We start from the raw sequence: 22,984 nt of genomic DNA, 5'->3' as shown, positions 1-22,984 counted from the left end.
TTTTTGGTTTTAAACTGTTTTGGCAGTTTTGCCGATTTCCGTTACCTCAAAACACCATGCAAACCAGTGTAATGTGGAGTAACAAAGTTATTTAAAATATTAAAATCTGCAGAAGCAAGTTAATAAAAAGGTTCAAAAAATATACAAAAGCCTACAACACCCGGTATTCCCAGGCGGTCACCCATCCAAGTACTAACCGGGCCCGACGTTGCTTAACTTCCCAGATCGGACGAGATGGGGTGGATTCAACGTGGTATGGTCGTAGGCGAAGGGGTTTGTTAAAGCTACGCATTTAGGCGTTATGTCGTCACAAAGCCGGACGCTCGAAGCCTGCGCTATAAAGGCTAAGCGTGAACAGGCACCTACGCCTACGACCATACCACGTTGAATCCACCCCATCTCGTCCGATCTGGGAAGTTAAGCAACGTCGGGCCCGGTTAGTACTTGGATGGGTGACCTCCTGGGAATACCGGGTGTTGTAGGCTTTTGCTCGATTTAACAACCTTTTTATAAAAAGCTATAGAATCTAAGTATCTCGAATTTTGTTTTAATTTTCTGATGCGTTTCAGGATAGCGGCATTTTTCTATTACGTCGCATTTGATAGGTTATAATTTAGAACTTTTTTTTCAACCCAGGTACTTGCACGCAAAGTGGGGCGTGCTCGTTTCAACAGTCGGACTGATCGGAACTGGTTACGGGGATTCGTGTCCATTCTGGCCCTGGGTCAAAGCGACCCTACCTTCAAATGTGGCGTCGCCGTAGCGCCTATCGTCGACTGGAAACTCTACTGTGCGTGTAGCCCGAAAACCACGTCAAGCTATAGCTTGTCTGCGGAACTTATCCTTAGCCTATGCTCTATACAGGGTCTTAGTACGTTTGTGCAAACTAGGTTCATGTGAAACCATGATGATTAGGAGTGCTGGTCACAATAGGCCAGGCTGGTCCGAGTACTTTTTAAAATTTGTGACAGTTTTTGTGGATGTTTTGCCTGGTAAGCGATTTGCAATGCATAAAAATATGTCGAACAATTAGGTTGACGCGACATTTATTTTGTCGGTCACATTTAAAGTCGAACTACAGCTGATATAATCCCGGTAGTAGGCGATACTTTTTATGGCAATTCTCAAGAAAATCACAAAAACACGATATTTTTCAACCAAGCATAGTGTCTTCTTTAAACCCCAACGGCACACGAAAACGCGCCGTTTCGATACAATTTGTAGCCGAGGAAAATGGCAGCAGTTGTAGAAAGGCCCACGACGACCAACGCTTCTAGTATCATGCGTCTGTAGTAAGCGTTGTGCTTTTCCATTTCTCTGTGAAGTTCGGCTTTCTTGTTCTTGTGTGGAAATGGTTGTGAGGGCGTTTCGACGCCCAGGAACTTACAAAGTGGCCCCCAACCGTCAGAAACGTTATACACCAGCAACTTGTCTTTTGGGGCTTTCTGACAAAAATATTGAAAAAAAAAAATAAAAACTTCAAAAACCTAGTTTAAACAACTTAGTCGTAAGCGTACCCTTTCCCTTTCTAAATAAAGGTATACGACGTTTTTTTCAATTCTGTTTTTTTGTTGGCCGCTTTTTAGTACCAAGTCCTAAACTGGGTATTACCTGTTGCACGTAAAGGTTGTGTTGTCTGTAAATCCGCGTCAAAATCATTTTGTTGTACAACAGAATCTGAAATCCAGTCGTTGATCTTGTAATGTTAGAAACTGGGCAAATAAAGAAAATATTTGGTTTCAACATGACAATTTTCTTTGTTCGAAACCTTTTAACAGCTTACTGATGTAATAACTTAATTGTTCGGTCATTTATAAGGTTTTAATTGTCCAACTTTCTACGTTGAGGAGTCGTGACATATTGGTCATATAAACAAAAACTGTGCATGCAACACTGACTTTATCTGTATACTTCTCGTATGCATTTTGTCAGTTGTATACCCTACATCTTTGATCTGGTTTGTACGGTTAAAAAGAACTACAGTATGTTTTCAGGCTCCGTTGTTTGTCTTACAAAGTTGAGTTTTGGATTATGGGAGAAAAGTGTAAACTAAATACTAAGTGGTAGGCATTTGCACCAAGGCACTGAATTGTTAGAGTTTTTGTTCTCAACTTGTTTTGCGGCTGTACCTTGTTATGTTGTTTGCTGTGAAATTCTTAGCACGATTGACGAAGAATGAATTCTTACTGTAACCTCGTTTTCGAAAATTTTAATGCGATGCAAACACTACCAAAATACCACGAACTTTCAGGAAATATAGTCAGTCATTGGCTAAAAACGGTTAAAGGCGACTTACATATGTTTCTCCTGTAAGACCTTCTCATGCGACTGCTCGGTGAGAAAGTGTAAAGAAACCTGGCGACAAAGTTTGTGTTAAAGCTCTCCGTTTGGTTGCGAAAGCTCTCGTACCAAGCCTCTTCGTCTCTTAGGGTTAGGATGATCTGGATGCAAAGAACATACACAAAGTTGTTTTCAAATAGGCCATGTTACATGCCATATTAAAAAATTACTCTTTCTTTAAGCAAGTTAACTAACTTTTAAGGACTTTAAAAGTTGTTTTCCTAATTTTTTAGAGATTTACCAAACGCTAAGAGGACCAGATTTGCACCAAAATCGTCATTAATGTTTTTCGGTGTTATACTTGACCTTCATCTCAACACAGTTCAAATTTATATATTTACACGAAGTTTTGCCCCTAATAAGCACCGATTATTTTTCGCTTTAAATGGGTTAGGTCTAGCCTTCTCGTGGCGACCCAAATACCAAGCTTAAGCATAACAGCAAACCCAATTATTTTCATTGAACTTGTTTCAAGTGAACAAAACTTACAACATCATTATTATGAATGCTAATTCAATTAATATAGGCCATGTCTTCGCACTTCACTTACAGTTTTCTCAAACTTTGGAGCAATCTTGATCAGAACCAATCACAATAAATTTAACCATGTGATCGACTGCAGTCGGCGAGCTAACCAAATCAAACGGCGAACCAATTTTGGTTGAGAAACACTGGTCTATAGCTAGCCTACGATTGCATAGTGTGTACAAATAGGCCGAGGTCTTAACTCACAGTAATCTTTCGCACCTACTTTGGCATCTGGAAATGCTTGATGCAGTTCCTCCCAAAACCAGTTACAAGGGATATCTGTCACTGCGTCCACTCCTTCATACATACTTCTGAAGTCCTCCACACTGCCTCCAGTGGTTAGTATCTTGTCCCACTGGCGGTACAAGTTCCAGTAGTTGTCCATGAGGTCGTAGGTTCGAATCCCAAGCATCTCGAAAGCAGCGCACATCGTTTTTGTGCCGGTCTTTGGGCAACCGGCAAGTATTACCTTCATTTTCGAAATCCTGATGCTAATTATCTAAAAGCAATCAAGAAATTTTACAAAACTACACCGGGAGGTTTCAAGATACTAACCGGATTAGTAGACCAGTATACAAGCAAGGTCAGGCTAGAAATCTAGCTAGCGGTGACCGTCGCTCTTTCAACTAAGCTACCTTATACTGAAATCTGCAGTACTGATTTTAGTAAATAAAGTTTACATACACGTATGTGTACGACGACAGTAATCTAGCACTTCAGAAGTCGTCCTTTTAAACAACGATAACGTCACTCCTATGCAAAACTGTAGGATTTTATAGATTATCGAGTTGTTTACTAATTAGTTGTTTACACCATAAATCAAAACATTAGCGCATTGCAAAATGGATTAAGCCAAAACTTATAGTTGAGTTGTATTTAAAAAAATGTCTTTATTACGTTGTTCCGGAAATCATTTATTTGCTGAAACGCAATTCAGAACAGCTATGGCTTCATAACTGGTTCCACAAAACAGACTGCTTTGATAGCAACTGCAAACTTTAATGTGTTGCTTGCTAGTACAACTTCTGGTACAACAAAAATACCAAACATTTACTGTCTTAAACGTAAGGACTTAAAAATAACATTAATAAAATGAATAATTTATTAAGGGGAGGCCTACACTATGTTTGCTTTAAGACTAAATACAGGGTTTCGAGTTTAATTCTAAATCATATTTCCTTCTTCATTGAATCTATGCAAACTTTTCGTTTTGCGATGGTCGCATTAAAAAAATACTTTAGTAACTGACCTTTCTCCCTAATTTCGAACAACTGAGCTTTTATTAAAAATTTAAACGCGCAAAAAACATGTCATGCTCTGTCAAGATAGTGCGCGAAAGGCACTAGCCTACAACATGAGTTTGTTGTTCGTGCAAAAGCCGTGATAAGATTCGTGCAGCGAACGCATCAGTCACGCGCGGTTTTGCTTAAATTTCATTAACTGGAAGCGGCAAAAGCATCACGTTTTAACTTTTAGATAAAGTTTTGCCAGTTGAGCATAGAAACCCCTTTGGCTGGGACGGTTAACGTTTAAAAAGTAGAGCAATCAGGTGGCACTATATAAAGATAAATTGTAGTAAATTCTCGACAAGCTTTCAAACAACAGTGCTTCATCAGGTCAAATTAGAAATAAAAGCAATTAAAATGCATGAAAAAGAAGCACAAAGGCGAAAAGAAAAAGAAAAAGTCTAAATATATCCGCAAGCAAATGCTCGCAAAGACGTGTGTGACTAACGCAAAAACTAGGTCTGCGCTTTAAAGTACTCTGGAAAAAAAAAGTGCTATGAGGCGTAATGTGACCTAAAACCCCGATTCCGATTAGGATCAACATTAAAGTTGTAGAGAACGACGCATTTCTGTTTGTGCTTGCAATTATAGAGTGTTCGCCTGGTAAATTGTTAAATATTTCACCTCGATACTATTTTCCTTCCCTGGCCATTCTGGCAAATCCAGCCGGCATTTCGACTTAGCTAATCCCCAACTCAGTCGCTCTTGTGCTATTTAATGTCACGCGGCTTCTGGATAGGGAACTTATACATACAACAAACGCATGCCATACTCGAGAGACGAGTTTTACTGCGCTGTAAGCTGATTTGTTGGAAGTGGAGTTATGCTGAACTTCGAATGTTCAATAAATTTACAAGCGACCCGACAGTATGCCCTTTAAAATGCAATGACAGTTTGTTTGGATTCGATTTAGTGGAGTTCAGATAGTACGGTGGTCATGCCCCCCTGTTGAAATATACAAAGCCATAAACTTTATAATTATGATTGAAAAAAAACGAGATTGATCACGAAAACGCTTACATTTATTTCTTAAGGGGCAAGACTCTTGTGTAGTATAGTTGTATTTTTGTGTCGCTTTGCTTAGTAAAGATAGCCGAGTGTTTTGCTTAGTAAAGATAGCCTTAGTAAAGATAGCCGACTTTAGGCTGCCTAAAGGTTGGGACGGAATCATATTGGTAAACTTTGTTTTCGTTTTATTTGGGCAGAATGTTCTAAATACATAAATATAAGCCAGAGAACATTTCGATTAAATTTTTTTCTTAGCAAAATGTTTATCAAATTTGTTTTCAATGTTATGCGTTTTTCTTATAAAGATTATAACCTAAAAACGTTTATTTAGGGAATATGTGGCCGTGTTGACCATCCTGGTGGCGAACGAATTGCTTGCTCAAGTTTTTCTCAATTCTTGACTAAAGTGCCCCAAGTCACTGTTTTCAAATGAAAATGACTTGACTTGACTCAAGACTTGAATTGAAGTTGACTTACTCCAATTATGACTTGAGTGGGACTTGATTGGACAACCGGGACTTAGACTGGGACTGGACAATTGAAAAGTTTGATGCCTTGAAAGTTGAACTTAATCGGAATTTGTTTTTTTTTTATGTCGCATTACGCCTCATAGCACGTTTTTTTACACCCAGCGTATTTTGAAGTACAGACCTCCAGTTATTCAAGTTTTTTGCGTCAGTAACACACTTCTTTGCGAGCACGTGCCTGTGGATATAGTGGACTTCACCACCGCATTTTACTCGCACCTGTGCTTCTACTTCGTGCATTTTAATTGCTTTCATTCTACTTTGACCTGATGAAGCTCGGTGGGTGAAAGCTTGTCAAGAATCCAATACAATTTTTCTTTTTTACTGCCACCTGATTATCCTTTCTTTAATCGTTACCCGTCCCATTAAAAGGGGTGTCTCTATGCTCAGTTGGTAATGTCGCGAATGTTTCTCTCGAAGTTAAAACGTGGTGCTTTTGTCCGTTTAAGCAAATGTGACCGATGTGTTCGCTGCACGAATCTTATCACGGCTTTTTTCTACTTCAGTTAATTTTGAACACGACTTCGTTCGACAACAGCTGGTTTCTTAAAATTACTTGTTTCATGACGTAATAAAAGTTTTTTTGGTCCATCCCAAATAAAATAACCGGATCCGCCCATGATAATGCTGGTTTCTCTGCTTATGATTTGATTTGAAACTTGCCACGAAAAAATACGGGCTAGCTAAAAATATGTTTCTTCCAAATTTAGTGTTTTATTTTTTTCAAGACAACATTCATACATAGTGTGCTTAATTAGTCAACCGAGAACATCGAGTCCTTAGGACTTTGCTAGTTATACGTGGTCTTAATCGAGTTCCGAGTCCCGAGTGCGACTCTTGCAAAACAAACCGACGTCGTGGGCGAAGGGTTTTGTCAAAGCTACGGATGTAACCGTTATGTCGTCACAAAGCCAGACGCTAGAAGCCTGCGCTATAAACACTAAGCGTGAACAGGCACCTTCGCCTACGACCATACCACGTTGAATCCACCCCATCTCGTCCGATCTGGGAAGTTAAGCAACGTCGGGCCCGTTTAGTACTTGGATGGGTGACCGCCTGGGAATACCGGGTGTTGTAGGCTTTTGTCCGATTTAACAACCTTTTTATCAAAGAGCTATGGAACCTAATTATCTGTTATTTTTTTAGTTTCTTAGTGGGTTTTAGAGTGCAAGTCGCTTAGCGTAGGCTTTGAGCGTAGGAATGTTTTAAGTCATGTATTTACGCAATATTTTGTTGCTTCCTTCTCTCACCTTTATTCCCAAGTGTTTGGTAATAAATTCGACCTAATATTAAATATAACGAATCTTTATCCATGAAACAATTTTAAGTCATTTTTAAAGACACCAGTACTTACATTTGTAAATGACGTTTCAGTGCAAATTTTACAAGTATGTTGGCAGTGTGTTGCGCACGTTGCCGCCCAGTCTGCAAAGGTTAATACTGGAACGGTGAAATGCTGACAATCGATCGGATCCAAAGTCAAAACTAAGAAATCTTCTCCCTTTTTATAGGAGTCGTTCCGGTTCAGCACACCGTTCTCTTGGATCGTTTGTCGGTTGAACAAGACCTTTCGGTGGGAACAATCAGCACGGTGTTGTACGCAAACCAGGACCACAGCCTTTCCGACAAGAAGGCCGCCAAGCACATGTACAAGACTGCCCGGGTCTTTCTGCGCAACTGCCTCTTCGAGAAACTCACAATCGCCATTCCGCGCACGAAAAGGCGGAAAAGCTAGGCCTGTGCGTTGAACCGGGCTCACTGTCTCTTACCACGCCTTCAAATTTCTTTGTTAAAACGCAAGGGCCGTGTCCGTGTTTAAGGGTTTAAGGTTTTTACGCTGAGACACAATCTTTTTATTAGTTGGTCGAAAAAACATGCACAGCGCAGTTCTGAATGATGAAAACATCTTAATTCCCGTTTACACTACAGCTGCACTGGGTGTGAAATTATTTTCACTACAGCTGCAATGAGCTGTGCTGGGCGTAAAAATCGCTCCAAAACGTGACGTTTTTCTATTGCTGCACTGGGCTTGAGTTTAGCAAAGCGTGGAAGTCGCCCCATAGCGTATTTTTTTTCAGCTGCACGGAGCGTGATTTTAGCAAATCGTAACTTTAAGCTAGCTGCAGCTGCTGCACGGGGCTTGAGTTTAGCAAAGCGTGAAGCGCTCGCCACAATAGAATTTAAATGCAAATTACGCTTTGCTCAGCTCAGTGCAGCTGTAGTGTAAACGGGCCTTAAGCTGAAGAAATTCCCCGCCCTCTTCATTATCATAAACTGGCGATATTGATTTGCGTATGTACACTTGATTTGGCGTGAGGTTCGTAGAAATCACGCAAATCAGTGTAAAATGGCAAAACGCTTGTTTGCGGGAAAAAAATGCCAATTTTACAGACCACTTTTCTAATGAAACGTAATAAGAATATTAAAACCCATACAGAAGTATATATTCTTATTGCGTCCTTGCGTCCCACGACAACGTTCAACCGCTATGCTTCAAACCCAAGTATTCTAATAACTTCGCCCATTGTATCTTGAAAAAGTTAGAACACGAAACCAAACAGTTCCAATTTTCGTGAACAAATATAATTGCTATTCGTGTCCGCAAAACATTTGTAAATATTTTCCGAAATATTGTATTACTGTTTTATTGCTTTTACCTAATGGTGAACGTTTCAATGCTGTGGTTCTTCAACACTTTTTGCATTCTTCAGTTTTTGCACAGTGCAATTTGTTAGTGAAATTACCTTGATTACGAGTTTTATTTGATTTCTGAAGAGGATCCGAAATGTCTCAGTTAATAAGGTCAGAATTGCGGAGTAAAAACAACTCAATTTCGACTTTTAGTTTCGAGTCTGACTCGGGCAAATTTACCGATTCCCTCCAGTCAAGAGCCCAGTCCGACTCCAACTCCACAGCCATGGATATTGGATAAAGCTACGTGATATTATTTCGATTATCGAATATGTTGCAAGGGCCAAAATCATAGTGCATGCCTACTTCAGATGAATTATATTGCTATAGCTATGGCAAAAGAAATTACATCTAAATACGTAAAAGCAGACGCAAATTGGTTGTGCATTATGCTTGAAAATCTAAAATTGATTGATCGATAATGTCGCAATTACCACGGTTCAAAGAAGACTAGGTTATTGTGCCTATAGCAAACAGACACCGAGGCATTTATGTTGTTAATGAAGTTTACATAAAAACCAAAACGTGCGATTTGCTTGCCGTTAGACACCAGGCTTCTCCTTCAGGTTACAACAACATTAGTTTCTTTTCAAAATCAAAAACCAGTCTAGTAGACTTGTGTTCTGTAACAGTAACCTATTGTTAATTTAACTGACGAAATGTCGTAACAAAGGCGAGAGCTTCCTAACTGGCAACGGTCTCAAGTTGAAACTAAGGTTTTGCTTAAGCGAAACTGTAGTTTCCCTATGACGCAATAAGCGTAACGTTCTATGTCGTGCACTCTAGCGTATAGTCGATGAAACAAGTTTTTCAATGAAAATTCTTCACAAAAATACCCGATCAGGGCTGCCACTCCCAGTGGTTTTCCACTAGATCTAGTGGTTTTCTTGGAGAATCTTGTGGTTTTTTATAACCTTGAAATCTAGTAATATACTTTATGTTATTTCCGGCACTACCATTGTCAAAAATGGTAGCTGAATGTGATAAATTCTCTTTTTAAACGAAATGTGAAAAGCCTACCTATGTTAGGTGATCGGTGATGGCTCGATGCTTGTTAATAACAAGTTGCTCTGCAGCTCCCGTCCTGCACGAAATGTGTAGGTGTATAATATAATGCTGAATTAGCTGGCAAAATTGAAACTCCCTTTTTGAAAAGTCGGCCTCTAGGGAGGAATTTCTGGTAATCCCTTGCTAGGACCCCAGGGTCAATTATAATTACTTATAGCGAATAGAACAGTTGCCCCCAAGGCCAAAACCCAATCTCAGCTCTTGTGATCTAGACCGTACCATTTTATTGTGGTTTACATTTCAATTGATGTCATTGGCGGATATAGCAAACTTTGAGGATGTTGTATAAGTGGTGACACCACGAAAAAACAAGTTTTTATCGCCAACCTTTTTAAACCGATTTGGTTAAATAATGACAATTTTAAAGCCTGGCTGAAACCCGACAAGACTGATAGATAGATATACAGAAATATTCCAAGTTTGCGTTATAAAGTTAAAACACCCAAACAAAATTGAACTTTTATGTTCTGTACAAAGACACCGTTAAGCCCAAAAAGAACAAATTATCTCGCTTTGTAATAGCCTAATGTTTTCAAGTGCTTGTTATTCTTTGACTTTTCGTAATGTGTATATTTAGAAAATAGTGGCTTCAATAAAGCAATTATGGCACACAGACTTGAAAATAATCCATTTTTAAGTTATTTAAACGTCTAGCGATGTTAAACCGCCATAAAAATTGTCATTTGTTGTCGCAATAACAATCTAGTGTTTTTTTTCGGATCTAGTGTTTTTTTATTGTCTAAACTGGTGGTTTTTAAATTTTGAGAGTGGCAGCCCTGTACCCGATGAGGTAATGTCGTAACGCAAGATCCTCGCAAATTCTGGTGCAATTTAATTCGATATATCACAATAGAGAAGTGAATGTTTGGGGACTTTGGCCTACTCAGACTTCAATACGACACAGTGTTTATACTGCCTTACATTCCCGCGGGAAAATACATTGCACCATAATTGCTTTTAAAAATCTAGTGACGAGCAAACAGATGGCTTTACGTATTTGGCAAATATATTTTTAATGTAAAGCACAATTGCAATTTTGCTTGTGCCTTACCTAATTTAGAGTTGTTTGTTTTATGATTTTCCCAGTGTCACAAAAGACTTGTAATGGTTTTAGGTTGGTCGTAATTTTCTTCTTAATTGGGAAACGGTAGTCAGTAGTTCGTTCGTGATTACCGAGTTTATATTAAATTCTACACTTGAAACTCTATGGGCATCAGTAACCATACAGATTTTTTCCAAGTTTTGCTTATTATGTGATTAGTCCTGGTACTCGTTTTGCAGTGCAGGAGTCTTGTAGCAGGAATTACCTTTAGACAGGGGTTCTCTTTTTTAGCTGCTTATACCTATTTGATAATTATTTTGCATATATGGCGTACCCCTTGAAAATTATGAAATGAAAAGATCAAAAACGTGTTTTCATCTTCAATAAAGTTTAATCGAAAGACATTTCGACCCATTACCGGTAGAAACTGAACTTCACTACCTCATTGTAGTTGCGGTTACGAACGTCACAATGCCATGTAAAATTTCATTTGTTGCGGAAAGACAATAATGAATCCAAAGGGTGAGAAAAACGCCAGTAAAATAAACTTGCACGCCTACCACACTTTTAGAATCCCTGCCTTAATGGATCGTAGTTATGAAAATTTGGTATGTGATAACGTACAATCCGTAAATATTTAATACCAGACTGCACAAAACAATATTTATATTTGGCTGACATAGGAGTAGGAAATGTCACAACAGTCGATAATCAAATTTGTTTATTTATTTAAACGTTTGCCATTTTCGAGTAAACAAAGGAATGCGCCGCAGATTTGAAAAGAAAAATGACAAAGAAATGGTACAATAGTAATAGTTTTGCTGTACATGTTTTTTAAAACATTATTTCAAAAATTGTAGTACATTTTAAGATTGCTTCTATGTTTGATAAACTTTTACCAGTAAAACAATCAAAACTAGAAATTTCGGATTGATTCGTTAACATTTCTTGAAAATTTGTCTGCGGCGCACCTACAGTTAAAACTCAAATCCAAAAACACGTCGGAAGGTAATTTGTTGTAAGCGAAAAAAAAATCCAAGTAAGTACATTTAAACTGTTTAACTAAAATTTACACCGAGTACAGTCTCCTTGAAGGTATAAAATCTCTACTTCTTCGGTTGGTATCTGCAACGACATTATTTATGTTATTTTAACAACAACACATTGACATGGTATTGATTTGTACTGCTTTAGTCACTGCTATATGTGTAATATGTATTAACTCAATCACAGTAATATAAAAATGAGAAAAAACTTTGGTTAAAAATGTGTGAAATTTCATGGTCAGGGTGCGACTAAATGATAGTATTTTTAAATAAAAAAATTGTGGTTTACCAGTAGCCTAAACACGTTTGATATTCTATAGCAGGGGTCACAAGTTGTTTTATACCAGGCGTGATAACTTTATATAGGCTGAAGGTCCAAAAGTTGAAAAATAAAAGTTTGTGAAGTATTATTCGCCGTGTTTTAGCTTTATTAAGGCAATAAACCGCGAGCATTAAAAAGCACAGCAGAGATCCTTTCTTACCTTTTGTTATTAGGATTCAGCTGATTAGCGTGATTGTCCAAGTCAGCTTTGTCCCCATTACCAGTGTAACTGGAACTGTAGCCTTCGTACCTACAGAAAATCACAGCTTTTTTGTCACTGTCCTTTTATAAATATTTTGATCAGGGGAGGGCATTTTTATCTGTAAGCATGGGTTTTCATTCAATTTTTTCATGCGAGCCAATACAGTTTTACTGTTGAAAAGTTTATAAAAATGTTAAATACACTCATTTGAGTTTTTTTTTATTAAATGGATGACCAGATGTTATCAAGCATTTTGTGTGTTAAATTTTAGCCGTTTGAAACAAAAATAAATTGGCCATATTACTAATTTTAAAAATACGTCTTTTGGACAAGACTAAATGAAAGCAGGCCATAGTTTGCACATGTGCGTGCTACAATGCTGGATGTAGTGGGTTGTGCGAGTCTAACTGTTTTCAGACGAATCACATTATTTTAAATACTTTCGTTTGATTTGTTCATTCATCTTAATTTAGGCAGATCTGCAACATTTTGAGGAGCACAAAATTGATCTTTGTTTGTACCGAATTCAAAAAAAATTACGACAAAAACATTAACTTTATATGCTTAAAATAGAAATGCTTGGGCCTACTTGTCGTTGTTTGGGTTGCACTGGTCGGCATGATTGTCGTTGTTAGCTTTGGTTTTAGGATCCATTTTACTGAGAAGGTTTCAACAGGATATCAAATCAAAGCGATGTTTAACACTCTTAATGTTTACAAATCTGATTAACAATATATTTTTAGGTCTATTTACCACATAGTTTGAAAAAAAACAGTATAGACTTTCTTGTCTCAGTCAAAATCAGTCAATATAGGTTCTAGTTTATAAAAGAGAAATTTATTTCGCCAATCACGGCATCATCAGTCTCTTAATTCGAATGACTATAATGACTGCTTTTGACTGAGGCAAGAAAGTCTATACTGTTTTGCTACCATTCGAAGTCATTAACGTGCATTAGGGCGAGGAGATATCTTCTTTTTTACATATTCAGTTTGCATTAGTTTGAAAAAACTGCGACTTTATTAAATTGTTCAGTTAAAACTTGCCATTCATTTCACCCCAAACTTCCCTTTCGATTGGCAAAAGCGTCGCATGACTCGCATGGCATTTTTTATTTCGCTTCAAAACATTACAACGACCCAATTTCGACTGTCATACTTCGCACTGTCGGCGCTGCATTCTATTAGCTAATCGATGTTATGAAGTTGCAAGACCGTAAGTTGATGTTCAGACTCGGTGTGCTTTTTTCAAGTATATTAGTATCAAACTAACCCATAGCATTATTTTATTGGGGTCGCTAAAAAATTCAAGTGCCGGAGACAAGATGGGATTCAGCCATAACGCCACTTACCAAAAACGTGACTATTTTAAAACATGTTTACCGTAAAATTAAGTCTATGCATAACTGGCATCTCAGCTTAAACCGTCTGAAGCGCTGCACCGACAGCGAAAAACACGCACCTTGTCTCAAATTAAAACAAAAGTGAACAAGTTTTTTTCGCTGTTAACTATTGTTAATCAAGTCAAAACTAGGCGCTGGTCTAGAATCCTACCACAACGAAACACCATTTGGGTTAGGGTACAGGTTAGCGTTTGGGTTAAGGTAGGTCAAGTATTATTATTAAATTTGGAATATAATAATACTTGACCCACCCACACCCAAACGATAACCCGCATGCTAACTCAAATTTTGTGCGTTGATTTTAGAACTGTGGTAGGATTCTAGACCAGCGCCCAAAACTATACTGATTATGATAAATAATATTCGACAAAGTCATATCTCATCCAGTACTTAAGGGAATACGCCTGCTAAGTCACTGTTTTAATCTATATACCTTTAGGTTTATGCTTATCGGAGCTAAATACGAACAAGCCTTCCCGAACACTTTTGGCGGAAAATGTGTAACGCTGTCTATTTTATATGCTACTCACTGTGGCGCAAGAGGAACTATAGCTTTGCTTAAACGAAAACTTACTTTCTTTCCGACGTAACTATTACATTTTAGTTTAATGTCAGGCTCTCGGCGCGTGATTAAAAGGAACTTACCTGAAAAAAAAACCTTTAACAAATGTAACCTAATGGCATTACGCAATGTAATAAGTTTTGCAGTCTGCTAACCAAAAAGTTCAGCCTAGGGAAATAAAGGGGACTTTTATTCAGCATACCTCTTCCCAAAGGGATGGACATTTACTTGAGCGTGGCGCAATATGAATGTATATATAGCATTTCAAAAAACAGTGTTGTAATGTATGACAGTCTCTGCTATTTATTGACACGCAATTAATACAGATAAGAAAACACGATAGCTCTTATTCTATTCAAGTCGTGGTTTTGTATAACACTTCGCGTAGGCAATGCACAGTTTAACAGGCAGATACCTAAAAAGGTAAGAAATCTAAAAAAAGGACAAAATAAAAAGAAAATAGTTCATGTTCGTTTGATAAAGCATTTCTGAAGATAGAGAAAGACTGCGAAATTTGCGTTGTTTATGTAGTAGTACAGTTTCCTACATAAAAAATTAGAACAAAATACACCGAAGTTATAAAAAAAAAAAAAAAAAAAAAAAATATATCACTACAGGCTGTTGGGTAAAAAATGAGCATTCTAGGTAAAACGAGAAAAAACGTGAAAAACTTGCCAGTAAGCAATTAAAATGTGACAATTGTGACATACATAAATTTGCACCGAATTTAATAAAATAAATAAGAAAAATACCACGATTTAAGAATGGTAAACATTTGCATACAAGATTGATTGAAAATATAGAAAAAAGTGGCACAGTATTACAGTTAAAAGGAAAACTTTCCTTTTAACAGAAACACAATCTTTTGAAGGAACTATACATTGTAACAAATGCCTTGGAAAAGTGTGTTCTGCCAAAGCTGTTGTACAAATTAAAATTAATAAAGGTTTTGTCACATTATAAGGTTGATTAAACCACAAATCACACTCATTCACTCAATAAACAATATAACAAAAAGCAAGAACAACGATTTAACTTGCCGTAACCTTGGAACTGTTTATGTGTTTTCTGAATAGACGTATCATTAGATGTTTATGGTAAACAATTGACGAAAAAACATATAATTTTCTATATAAAAAGTTTTGAAAATTAGCATTTTGCATTAAAAAAATAATTTTAACAAAATCCGGTAGAAACACAGTAAATCAACTAACATGTTATGTTATATTATAATTATATCATAAACGCGACAAGTGGTTTGCAAAAAAACATATTTTATTCTACATAAAAAATTATCGCAAGGAAATGAACAAGTGATAATTACAACACAAAAATGGGTTAGACCCTTTATAGTCGACCTACTTATATTGCACATTTATAATGTACAATTTTAGGTAAGTAGAATTTTCGGAAAATTCAAACTAGATTAGTACTAGAATTGGAGCACACACCATTCACAAATTGGATTACAATTAGCCGCATTTCAATTTATTTGTTCAAATCTGACCCGGGTTGCTACGTTTTCACGGATTGCTAGATCAAGGGTATGCGTTCGTCGTCGCAAAGAGGAAGCTTCGCTCCTCCGATGCCGCGTGCAATGTCTCCAGCCTCGCTGCAGCAGTTTAAGAAGCATCTGGACGCAAAATAACAACGGCGGTTGTGTTTAGAAGCCTTCAAAAATCTTATCCGCCATCGTGAGGCACAAACGAGGCAAGGATAAGGGACTTTAAGCGGCTTTTTAGGACTATTTGACGACGAATTTGGAAGGTAGTATCTAGTGTTTTCGGTTCATAAACTGCATTGGATTTAAACCCATGTGCCTTTTAGGTATATATGTAGGTGTGCCGAAAATTAAAAAAGGTTGCATAGCACCGATTTACTCTACAATATACAAATATATATGGTGTATTAATAAATTAGAACTGCTCAAAGGTTGAAACAAGATGACGATTTTATTCTAGTCGACAATTTAGAGTAAAAATTAATGGTTATGTTTATTCGTTATGTGGTGGCAGTGGCCATTTTTAGATGTTTAATTAATCGTTTTAAGTAATTAACGAATAACAAAAACATGCGCCCCTTTATTATTCTTTGTCTATTTATCAAAATTGTCATAACGCATCCTTACCAAAAACATCCTGTTGTATATTTATCAAAATTGTAATAATATATCTATTTATCAAAGAGCTTTATGTGTCTAAACTCGAAAATGTAATGTTGACGAATTGCTACTGTGTGCGTTTTTAGTGAAAACTTCCGGTAAATTGCCAGTGCCTTGCGAAACAGTTCGGCCACTTGTTCACAGATGACGAATAGCAAAATTGACACACATCCTTCCTTACATTGTCCTCGAATGTGCGACCTCAAATCGCCGCTTTGAGAATTGGTACAGTAGCCACATCTCAAAACAGTGATTCGATATTGTGTTTACAGTTAGAGAAGTCGTTTTCGTGTACTAATATGGACAAATTCTTACTTCCTTGTAGAAGATATGCTGAGGAAGAAAGGCGATAAGCCAACACCCGTGTGACGTAGTTACTATTAAATAATATAACAATTGGCCGTGTCATTGCTGCGTCATAATCTTTTTCTGGAACAGAAAATTTCTCTTCTGAATTTTGTGTATAAAAAGGATTGCTCACTAAATAAAAATGTCCAGTAATCAGGATCAATTTACAAGTTGTTCTGCTGTTAAACCTAGTTCAGGTTACAGTCCACAAAGTTCAATAGAAAGCGAACAGTTAGACGAAAGGGACGCCGTTAGCCCTTCGTCAGAAGATTCATCAGCGCATTCAGTAAAAAGGACTCTCAACCCATTTGTAGATTTGGGTAGTGATTGGCCATCAAGCTCGACATTTGGACGAGTGAAAAGACCAACGCCCATACCAAGAGCTCAAGCTAAGTCTCGGGAAAGTTCACCAGAAGACAGAAGAATCCAATCAGATTCAGATTATTATCCTGATAGTCTAGAATCTTATAGTCGACGCCAAAGAAGAAGAACCAGAGAAACTTCAAGACAAAGAACATTTTTGCAAGACAGACGTCTCACCTTCCGTCTATGCTCGGAGACAAGAACCACGTTGAAGAATATATCGATTTGAGATTGTACTTAGGAGTCCCGTCCCATCTTATACGTGACCTCGTACTCACAGTTATATACTACCAAAAGGGAGGAAAGCAACTTCTCCATACGCCTCAGCGCCAAACTGTTTTAGACTATTTATTATAGTCGGTATGTGGTAAAAATATTTTTTAATTTATTTTTTACCAAAATGTGGCGCATGAGTGTTGTAACGTGATGGACTCGACCATCAAACCACCAGCCAAAGGCCCGATAATGGCACCAAGGGATAGCGCCATGTTGCAGATGCCCGACACAAGACCGAATTGAGCCAGGGCAGAATCTTTTAGCTTTAGTTGACTGCGGTGAGAAAAAAGGACGCTGGTTCAAATGTGAAGTTATTTCGGAGACGAGGTACTAGCGTAAGCCTTTTTGCATTAAATCTTCCGAAGAGTTGAACGTTATTTGGTTGCCCTGGGTCATTATATTTGACTAATCCTTGATCTTTTAAACAGCTCAATAAAAGGTAACAGCAACCAAAAAAGCCTCTCAGTAGGCATTTTAAAGGAATATAACAATACATGAATAAAATCCATATAATATTTGTTAATGTGGTTGTCGGATTAAAATTTTCGATATATTTAGGTAAACTGGAAACCTATTTACCATTTGGCATTCAGAGTACAGCCTTATACCTAAAACATTACATTGAAATTTAGAAGAGATGCACTGTGCAAAAAATAGAAGGTTTAAAAAATATTTTATGACATTTAAATAATCACGTCATATAATTGGACTCTGAGATAAAGTTAATGTTTATAAGGATGGTCGGCAAAATAACACCAGACTCCAAATGGTCTGTGGTGTAAAAAAAGAAAAACCTACCGAGCCGCCAAAGTCATCTCATTGAAAGTGGGAATTAGGGCGGCGCCGAAAAAGAGCCCGTTCACTCCGACAGCGACGTACATGAAGCCACGTCTGCTGATGCGAGCAGCCGAACAGGGACCTTAGAACCGAGGCCGAGCCAACGAGGGCCATGGCGACGGCCACCCCGGCAAGGCTAACTCCCATCAGGTAAGAGTTGCGCCTGAAAAGGTGTTCCGTAATCTCTCGGTTACGTGCTTTTACGAATAAAGCCTTAACCTTGTCAACCAAACATGGTATGGACCAAAATACACGATTTTTTTTAGTAATTTTACATGTAACAGCAAAAAAGTACTGCATTAGTGTCTTGCCATTTTCATTCACTCGTTTTTGATATTTTATTGACGACCGGTGGAACACAAATAGAGATCGACCGCTATCACTTTTTTTGACCGATACCGATACCCGATTATTTACAATTTTGTCAACCGATACCCGATACCGATACCGTTTTTTTTTATATACCTTGTAAATGTTCAAAATTTAAATTAGTTAAAAATAAAATCCAAATAATGTTTTAGTGTATATAACTTTTTTAATTATTATTAAACTATTATTTTCCATATTAACTTGGCGTGATGCTAAAACCCAAATCTTGTTGATCAAAAAATGGGCAAGTTGTTTGTTGTACAGCAAAAATTATACTATATTTTCGGACTAAAATATCGGCCAAAGTATTTGCCGATACCGATATATCGGCTAAATATTGGCCGATATAGAAGCCAAATATTGGCCGATATTATCGGTATACTGATATATCGGCCAATCTCTAAACACAAATCATTTTTTTGTTTCAGGTTTATTTTTAGTTGACATTTTTGGCATATCAAAAAGACAAACAACTGTAAAAGTGACATACAAAAACAGGGTGCGGGCTTTTTAGGAAAATTGTTAAGTAAACAGTTTCTTGAAATGTAAGGTTAAAATGGCAAACCACAATCCAAAAAAGACACGGCTAGTGTTCAGAGCTGAAAACCAAAGTTTGAGTTCATACCAATGCGACAAACTAGGCCTGTGTGGTTGATTCTACCCCAAAATGTTGTTGGATGTATTTCACAACTATAAAATTTTGATAAACATTTTTTGTGAAATTTAATTTTGACAAATTTTGACCTAACGTGTAATGTTTGACAAAATTATGCCAAGCCAAAAAATATAATCGACCTAGTAATAAGGCATATATGCAATACGCATACATGTGTTGGTTCGAAAAACTGTCGAAAAAGAAACAAGTTCTGCTAAAAGTGTTTGCAAAATACATTATTATTAGCGTGACTTGGCGTGCGTATATCGAAAGCCGAGAAGATGCGATTTACCTAGGGTTACCATTTCATAGTACTCCAAACAACTTATTTAGGTCATTGCGCGTAACAGATGCTTTTTACAACAACATCGAATTGCCTTTTTTGCAAATAATCAAACTGCACTTCCACATTTAACGTGATACCAAAGCGTTTCTGAAAAATTGCGCTTTTTAAAATGTTAAATTCGTCTACGTTGCGTAAAGGCGCGATGGAACATTTTTGACATTAAACATAGTCCTACGCTCCATTTTTAATCCTAAGCGCTATAAGGTATAAAACGGACCCTTGCGAGGAAATTTCTTATCGTGTTGTAATGACAAAAAAGAGTTTTATATTCAACCAGCACAATTAACAAACTACTGGTAGGTTTCGAGTTGAAGAAAAGGATTACCTGGTACATAAGGCAGCAATGACCAGCACATAACCAACAAGGCCACTTCTAACGAACCTAGTACCATGAAAGGAGTGATGTAACCACCTACCTGGACACAAAGCAAAACAATTGATTGAAAGTCCCTCTAATTGAATAACCAAGACACCATAAAAAAGGTGAATATAGTGCGCCTGGAAAACCCATTGTGACACAATTTATTTACCAATATGCAATTCGCGGAATGCGTTTAGGCGGTGTTTTACAGTTAATTACAATTCACGGTTCAAATTAGCCAAAATTAGAATCTTTTTATGTCATTGGTAAGAAAATATTAGGCACAAGAGCTTGAGCGACGCCATCAATGGATCAAGCGGACTCCAGCAATAAGACCGTAACTAGAATACCACAATCGTCCGAATGAAGCACAGTTCTGAATAAGACCGGAATAGGACAATTTTTCCGTCGGAAAAAACGCCAAAACGCCCAGAAAAAGATCATAACCTTTTACCCCACTCCCAACTTCGTCAGTAAATCTCCTAATAATTTCGATTCCAAATTCTACCTGTACCAAATACCACCGATTAACCCCAAAGAAGCACAAACAGTTCGGTGACAAAACAGGCGGCCCTTTGGCGTCCTTTAAACTGGTGCTTCCGAATTTCGATTGCAAAACGGGCAATGCAAACCGATGTCCCCCAATCATCACATACCCTTTCCTACGGACCACAGTTAGGCATTATTTTGGCAATTTAGGTCTTATTCCAGCGAATTTAGGAATTATTTCGACAGGTTTGCGTCTTATTCCGACGAGTCTAGAATCTAGACTCTAGATCATGTTCTGTCGTAGATATTACTGCGTATTTGATTTCATGATGTGTTGGTTTTAATACTATTGGAAAGAGATTATTTATAGATGATTCCACTTTCGATATTGTTGCTCTATACGTCTTATTGTGTGCTCACACCTAAGCTTACTGATTTATTAGAAATGAGGGCAGCTAAAACTATGCTACTAAAATTGAGAGCACAGTTTCGGCATGGGTGGCCAATAAAGGTTTGCTAGCAGATAAGGGCCGGCATCTACAGGAAAGACGAAAAACATAGGAGACGCATGGTCGCCCAAACAAACCTGATAAAGAGCGCCACCGATCAGAGGCCCGATTGTTCCTCCAACGGCGACAAGGGATTCCGAATAGCTGATGGTCGTTATTGCGTTTTCACCGAACTCCTGGAAAATGATGGCGGACATCGCCGTTCCTGCTGTGTTACTGCCCAAGCCCATCAAGCACCTTGCTGCAATGCTCAGTACAATGAATGGTGTCGGCGCCATTTGATCAAGAAACCTGCACATATTTGTTGTATAAAAACGGAATAACGTGACCAACAGCAAGGATTTTTCAGTTGCCAAATAAAAATAAAGCATCAACTATAAATGATTCCAGATGGTCTAGCATATTAATTTAAAAGCTGGACGAAGCGTGGTGCAGAAAACTTTATATTTATTATTTTAATAGTTAACAGTTCATTTTTTTCAAAAATGTTAGCGACAGTTACAGAAATGATAATGGTGGATGGGTGCATAAAATTGTCAAATTAGTGACCTCTATATGTAACTTAATACAGTTTTAATTTGTTTGTTTGTTGTTAATGATTTTCTTTGTGGTTCTAATTGGTGTGTTAGTCTAAATTTATGAATGCTTTTCTGTCTGGCAAAAATATATTTTAATGAAAATTGAACATGTGTAATGTAAACTGTCTTTTTAACAAACAAACTAATAAATCTCACCCAAAACAGACGAGAGCACCTGCGTTCCATAGCATGCCAACCAGAACACAAAACTTGGCACCAAGTTTGACAACTGGAAAAATATCAACACTTTTACAACCTAAAGTACATCTTTGGGCATACAAATATGAGAAATGAGCATAGCAATCTAAACAGCCTGTTTACTTATTTGCGCACTTCACAAATGTTGTTAGAACTGTTTAAATAGTTGAATTTTTTGCTTACTTTTGAACAAATTTGTGATTATTGGGTGTTATGGATTTCTAATTTTTAAAATGTTTTAATGAGAATTAAGTCCGATTTTGTTACGTGAAGTTTTTTTTATCATGGTGAGAATGGCCAAGCACAAATTGTATACTGTCCCCTTGACATTAATACTAATTATAAATAAAAAAATGCTATTAAAAACTTACTATTACACCAATACCAAGGAAGCAAATATTCCACTAATTGGAAAAGCAGCAAATATCAAACCAACTTGCATTGGATTAAAATCCTTGTTAGATGCCTACATAAAAGAAAAGAAATAAACTTGTTGTAATTAAAATAAAATTTTGCTTATTGAAATTTTAAGTTGTGTAACTGCAATCTAAATTAAAGCATATGATAAAATGCAAAATTCAATAATTTTATATGAATAAAGTATGCTGTTTGGCTGAAAATACTGTATAAATAAATATGGCTTCACCATACAGTACTTATTTTGTTTGCAAGTTAATCATTTAAATAAACTCAAATCAAAAGACACATACCACAACAGGAAAAAATGGTGCAATTGCTGTATATCCCATTATATCAGTTAGTGATAAACACACAAGAGAAACGAACACTTTTAATTGTCTTTTTGTGTAACCACATATAAGCTTCTCTTTTACCCCTTTGTCCTCTTCACCAATACAATACAAACTTGTTAAACACAAATATCGGATAGATTTACGTGGTAAACAAGCAAAATAAGTTTAACTGGGAGCTGGTGATGTTATGGAATTTTAGGAAAATCTTTTTTATTCAAACATATAGTATGTCTTACTGTATTTCTCTAGTGTTAGACGTCAGAGATCACACAATCTGCATTGTGTTTTGTTAATAGTCAAGGTTTCTCATGATAACAAACAAGCTAAACCAAAGCTGAGTACTAAAAGCTGCTATAGTAAGCCCATGATTTGTTGATTTGTTACCGTTTCTACGTCGTCGTCATTTGGTGGCAGAGTTTTGGCATGATCTTGTATAGCCTGGTAATTCTCCTTGCTAGACTGCGTTGCCATTGATATTTAGGCGACAATAGGAATTTTTCAGAGCTTTTAGGTCCCTGTTTTTAAATGACTTCACAGACTTTCAGGCAAAATTACTTCCTAGCTTAACTTAAGTCATTTAGACAAATTAAATTAAGGTGCTTTAATTGAATAAAATTTGCAAAATTAAGTTATTTAAGCCAATTATTAACTATAATGAATGTAAACTAAACTTGCTTTTTGTTTTGTCTTTAGTTGTTTGCTATAAAAAATATTGGCT

The 22,984-nt window shown here is 37.0% G+C and overlaps 1 protein-coding gene, 1 long non-coding RNA gene, 3 other non-coding genes and 1 pseudogene across 6 annotated transcripts; 2 read left to right on the top strand and 4 right to left on the bottom strand.

The window, feature by feature from the left end:
* Positions 1-148: 148 nt before the first annotated feature.
* Positions 149-267, bottom strand: LOC146132102 (5S ribosomal RNA). Its single transcript, XR_014501728.1, has one exon. It is a non-coding gene; the product is annotated as a 5S ribosomal RNA (ribosomal RNA).
* A 99-nt stretch (positions 268-366) lies between these two features.
* On the top strand, positions 367-485 carry LOC146132101 (5S ribosomal RNA). Its single transcript, XR_014501727.1, has one exon. It is a non-coding gene; the product is annotated as a 5S ribosomal RNA (ribosomal RNA).
* Positions 486-1,175: 690 nt separating this feature from the next.
* On the bottom strand, positions 1,176-3,343 carry LOC146132100 (uncharacterized). The gene is made up of 4 exons (XM_083397207.1): positions 3,092-3,343; positions 2,297-2,441; positions 1,612-1,712; positions 1,176-1,445 (listed from the first exon to the last, which is right to left on the bottom strand). The coding sequence occupies exons 1-4, from the start codon at positions 3,341-3,343 to the stop codon at positions 1,176-1,178; spliced, it is 768 nt and encodes a 255-aa protein (XP_083253333.1).
* A 3,308-nt stretch (positions 3,344-6,651) lies between these two features.
* On the top strand, positions 6,652-6,770 carry LOC146132099 (5S ribosomal RNA). Its single transcript, XR_014501710.1, has one exon. It is a non-coding gene; the product is annotated as a 5S ribosomal RNA (ribosomal RNA).
* Positions 6,771-11,196: 4,426 nt separating this feature from the next.
* On the bottom strand, positions 11,197-12,806 carry LOC146132098 (uncharacterized). Its single transcript, XR_014501674.1, has 3 exons — positions 12,650-12,806; positions 12,019-12,108; positions 11,197-11,615 (listed from the first exon to the last, which is right to left on the bottom strand). It is a non-coding gene; the product is annotated as an uncharacterized LOC146132098 (long non-coding RNA).
* A 4,184-nt stretch (positions 12,807-16,990) lies between these two features.
* On the bottom strand, positions 16,991-22,737 carry LOC146132097 (MFS-type transporter SLC18B1-like; annotated as a pseudogene). The gene is made up of 10 exons (XR_014501666.1): positions 22,651-22,737; positions 22,225-22,422; positions 21,892-21,980; positions 21,473-21,562; positions 20,816-21,029; positions 19,671-19,795; positions 19,017-19,068; positions 17,971-18,462; positions 17,320-17,445; positions 16,991-17,033 (listed from the first exon to the last, which is right to left on the bottom strand). The product of XR_014501666.1 is annotated as an MFS-type transporter SLC18B1-like (transcript).
* Between the last annotated feature and the right edge of the window lie 247 nt (positions 22,738-22,984).

The sequence above is a fragment of the Ascidiella aspersa genome, chromosome 9 (genome assembly GCF_963924565.1).
Source record: "Ascidiella aspersa chromosome 9, kaAscAspe10.2, whole genome shotgun sequence".
NCBI lineage: Eukaryota > Metazoa > Chordata > Ascidiacea > Phlebobranchia > Ascidiidae > Ascidiella > Ascidiella aspersa.
Note: the sequence above shows the minus strand (reverse complement) of the source record. Positions and strands in the feature narration are given on the sequence as shown.

What these genes read in the sequence shown, in the direction of transcription:
- LOC146132100 (XM_083397207.1), bottom strand. Translation starts at nt 3,343, where the DNA reads ATGAAGGTAATACTTGCCGGTTGCCCAAAGACCGGCACAAAAACGATG. An exon ending in GTCTTACAGGAGAAACATAT is followed by an intron (nt 1,713 to 2,296) that starts GTAAGTCGCCTT and finishes TTATTTGCCCAG; the next exon opens with TTTCTAACATTACAAGATCA. An exon ending in ACAACCTTTACGTGCAACAG is followed by an intron (nt 1,446 to 1,611) that starts GTAATACCCAGT and finishes TATTTTTGTCAG; the next exon opens with AAAGCCCCAAAAGACAAGTT.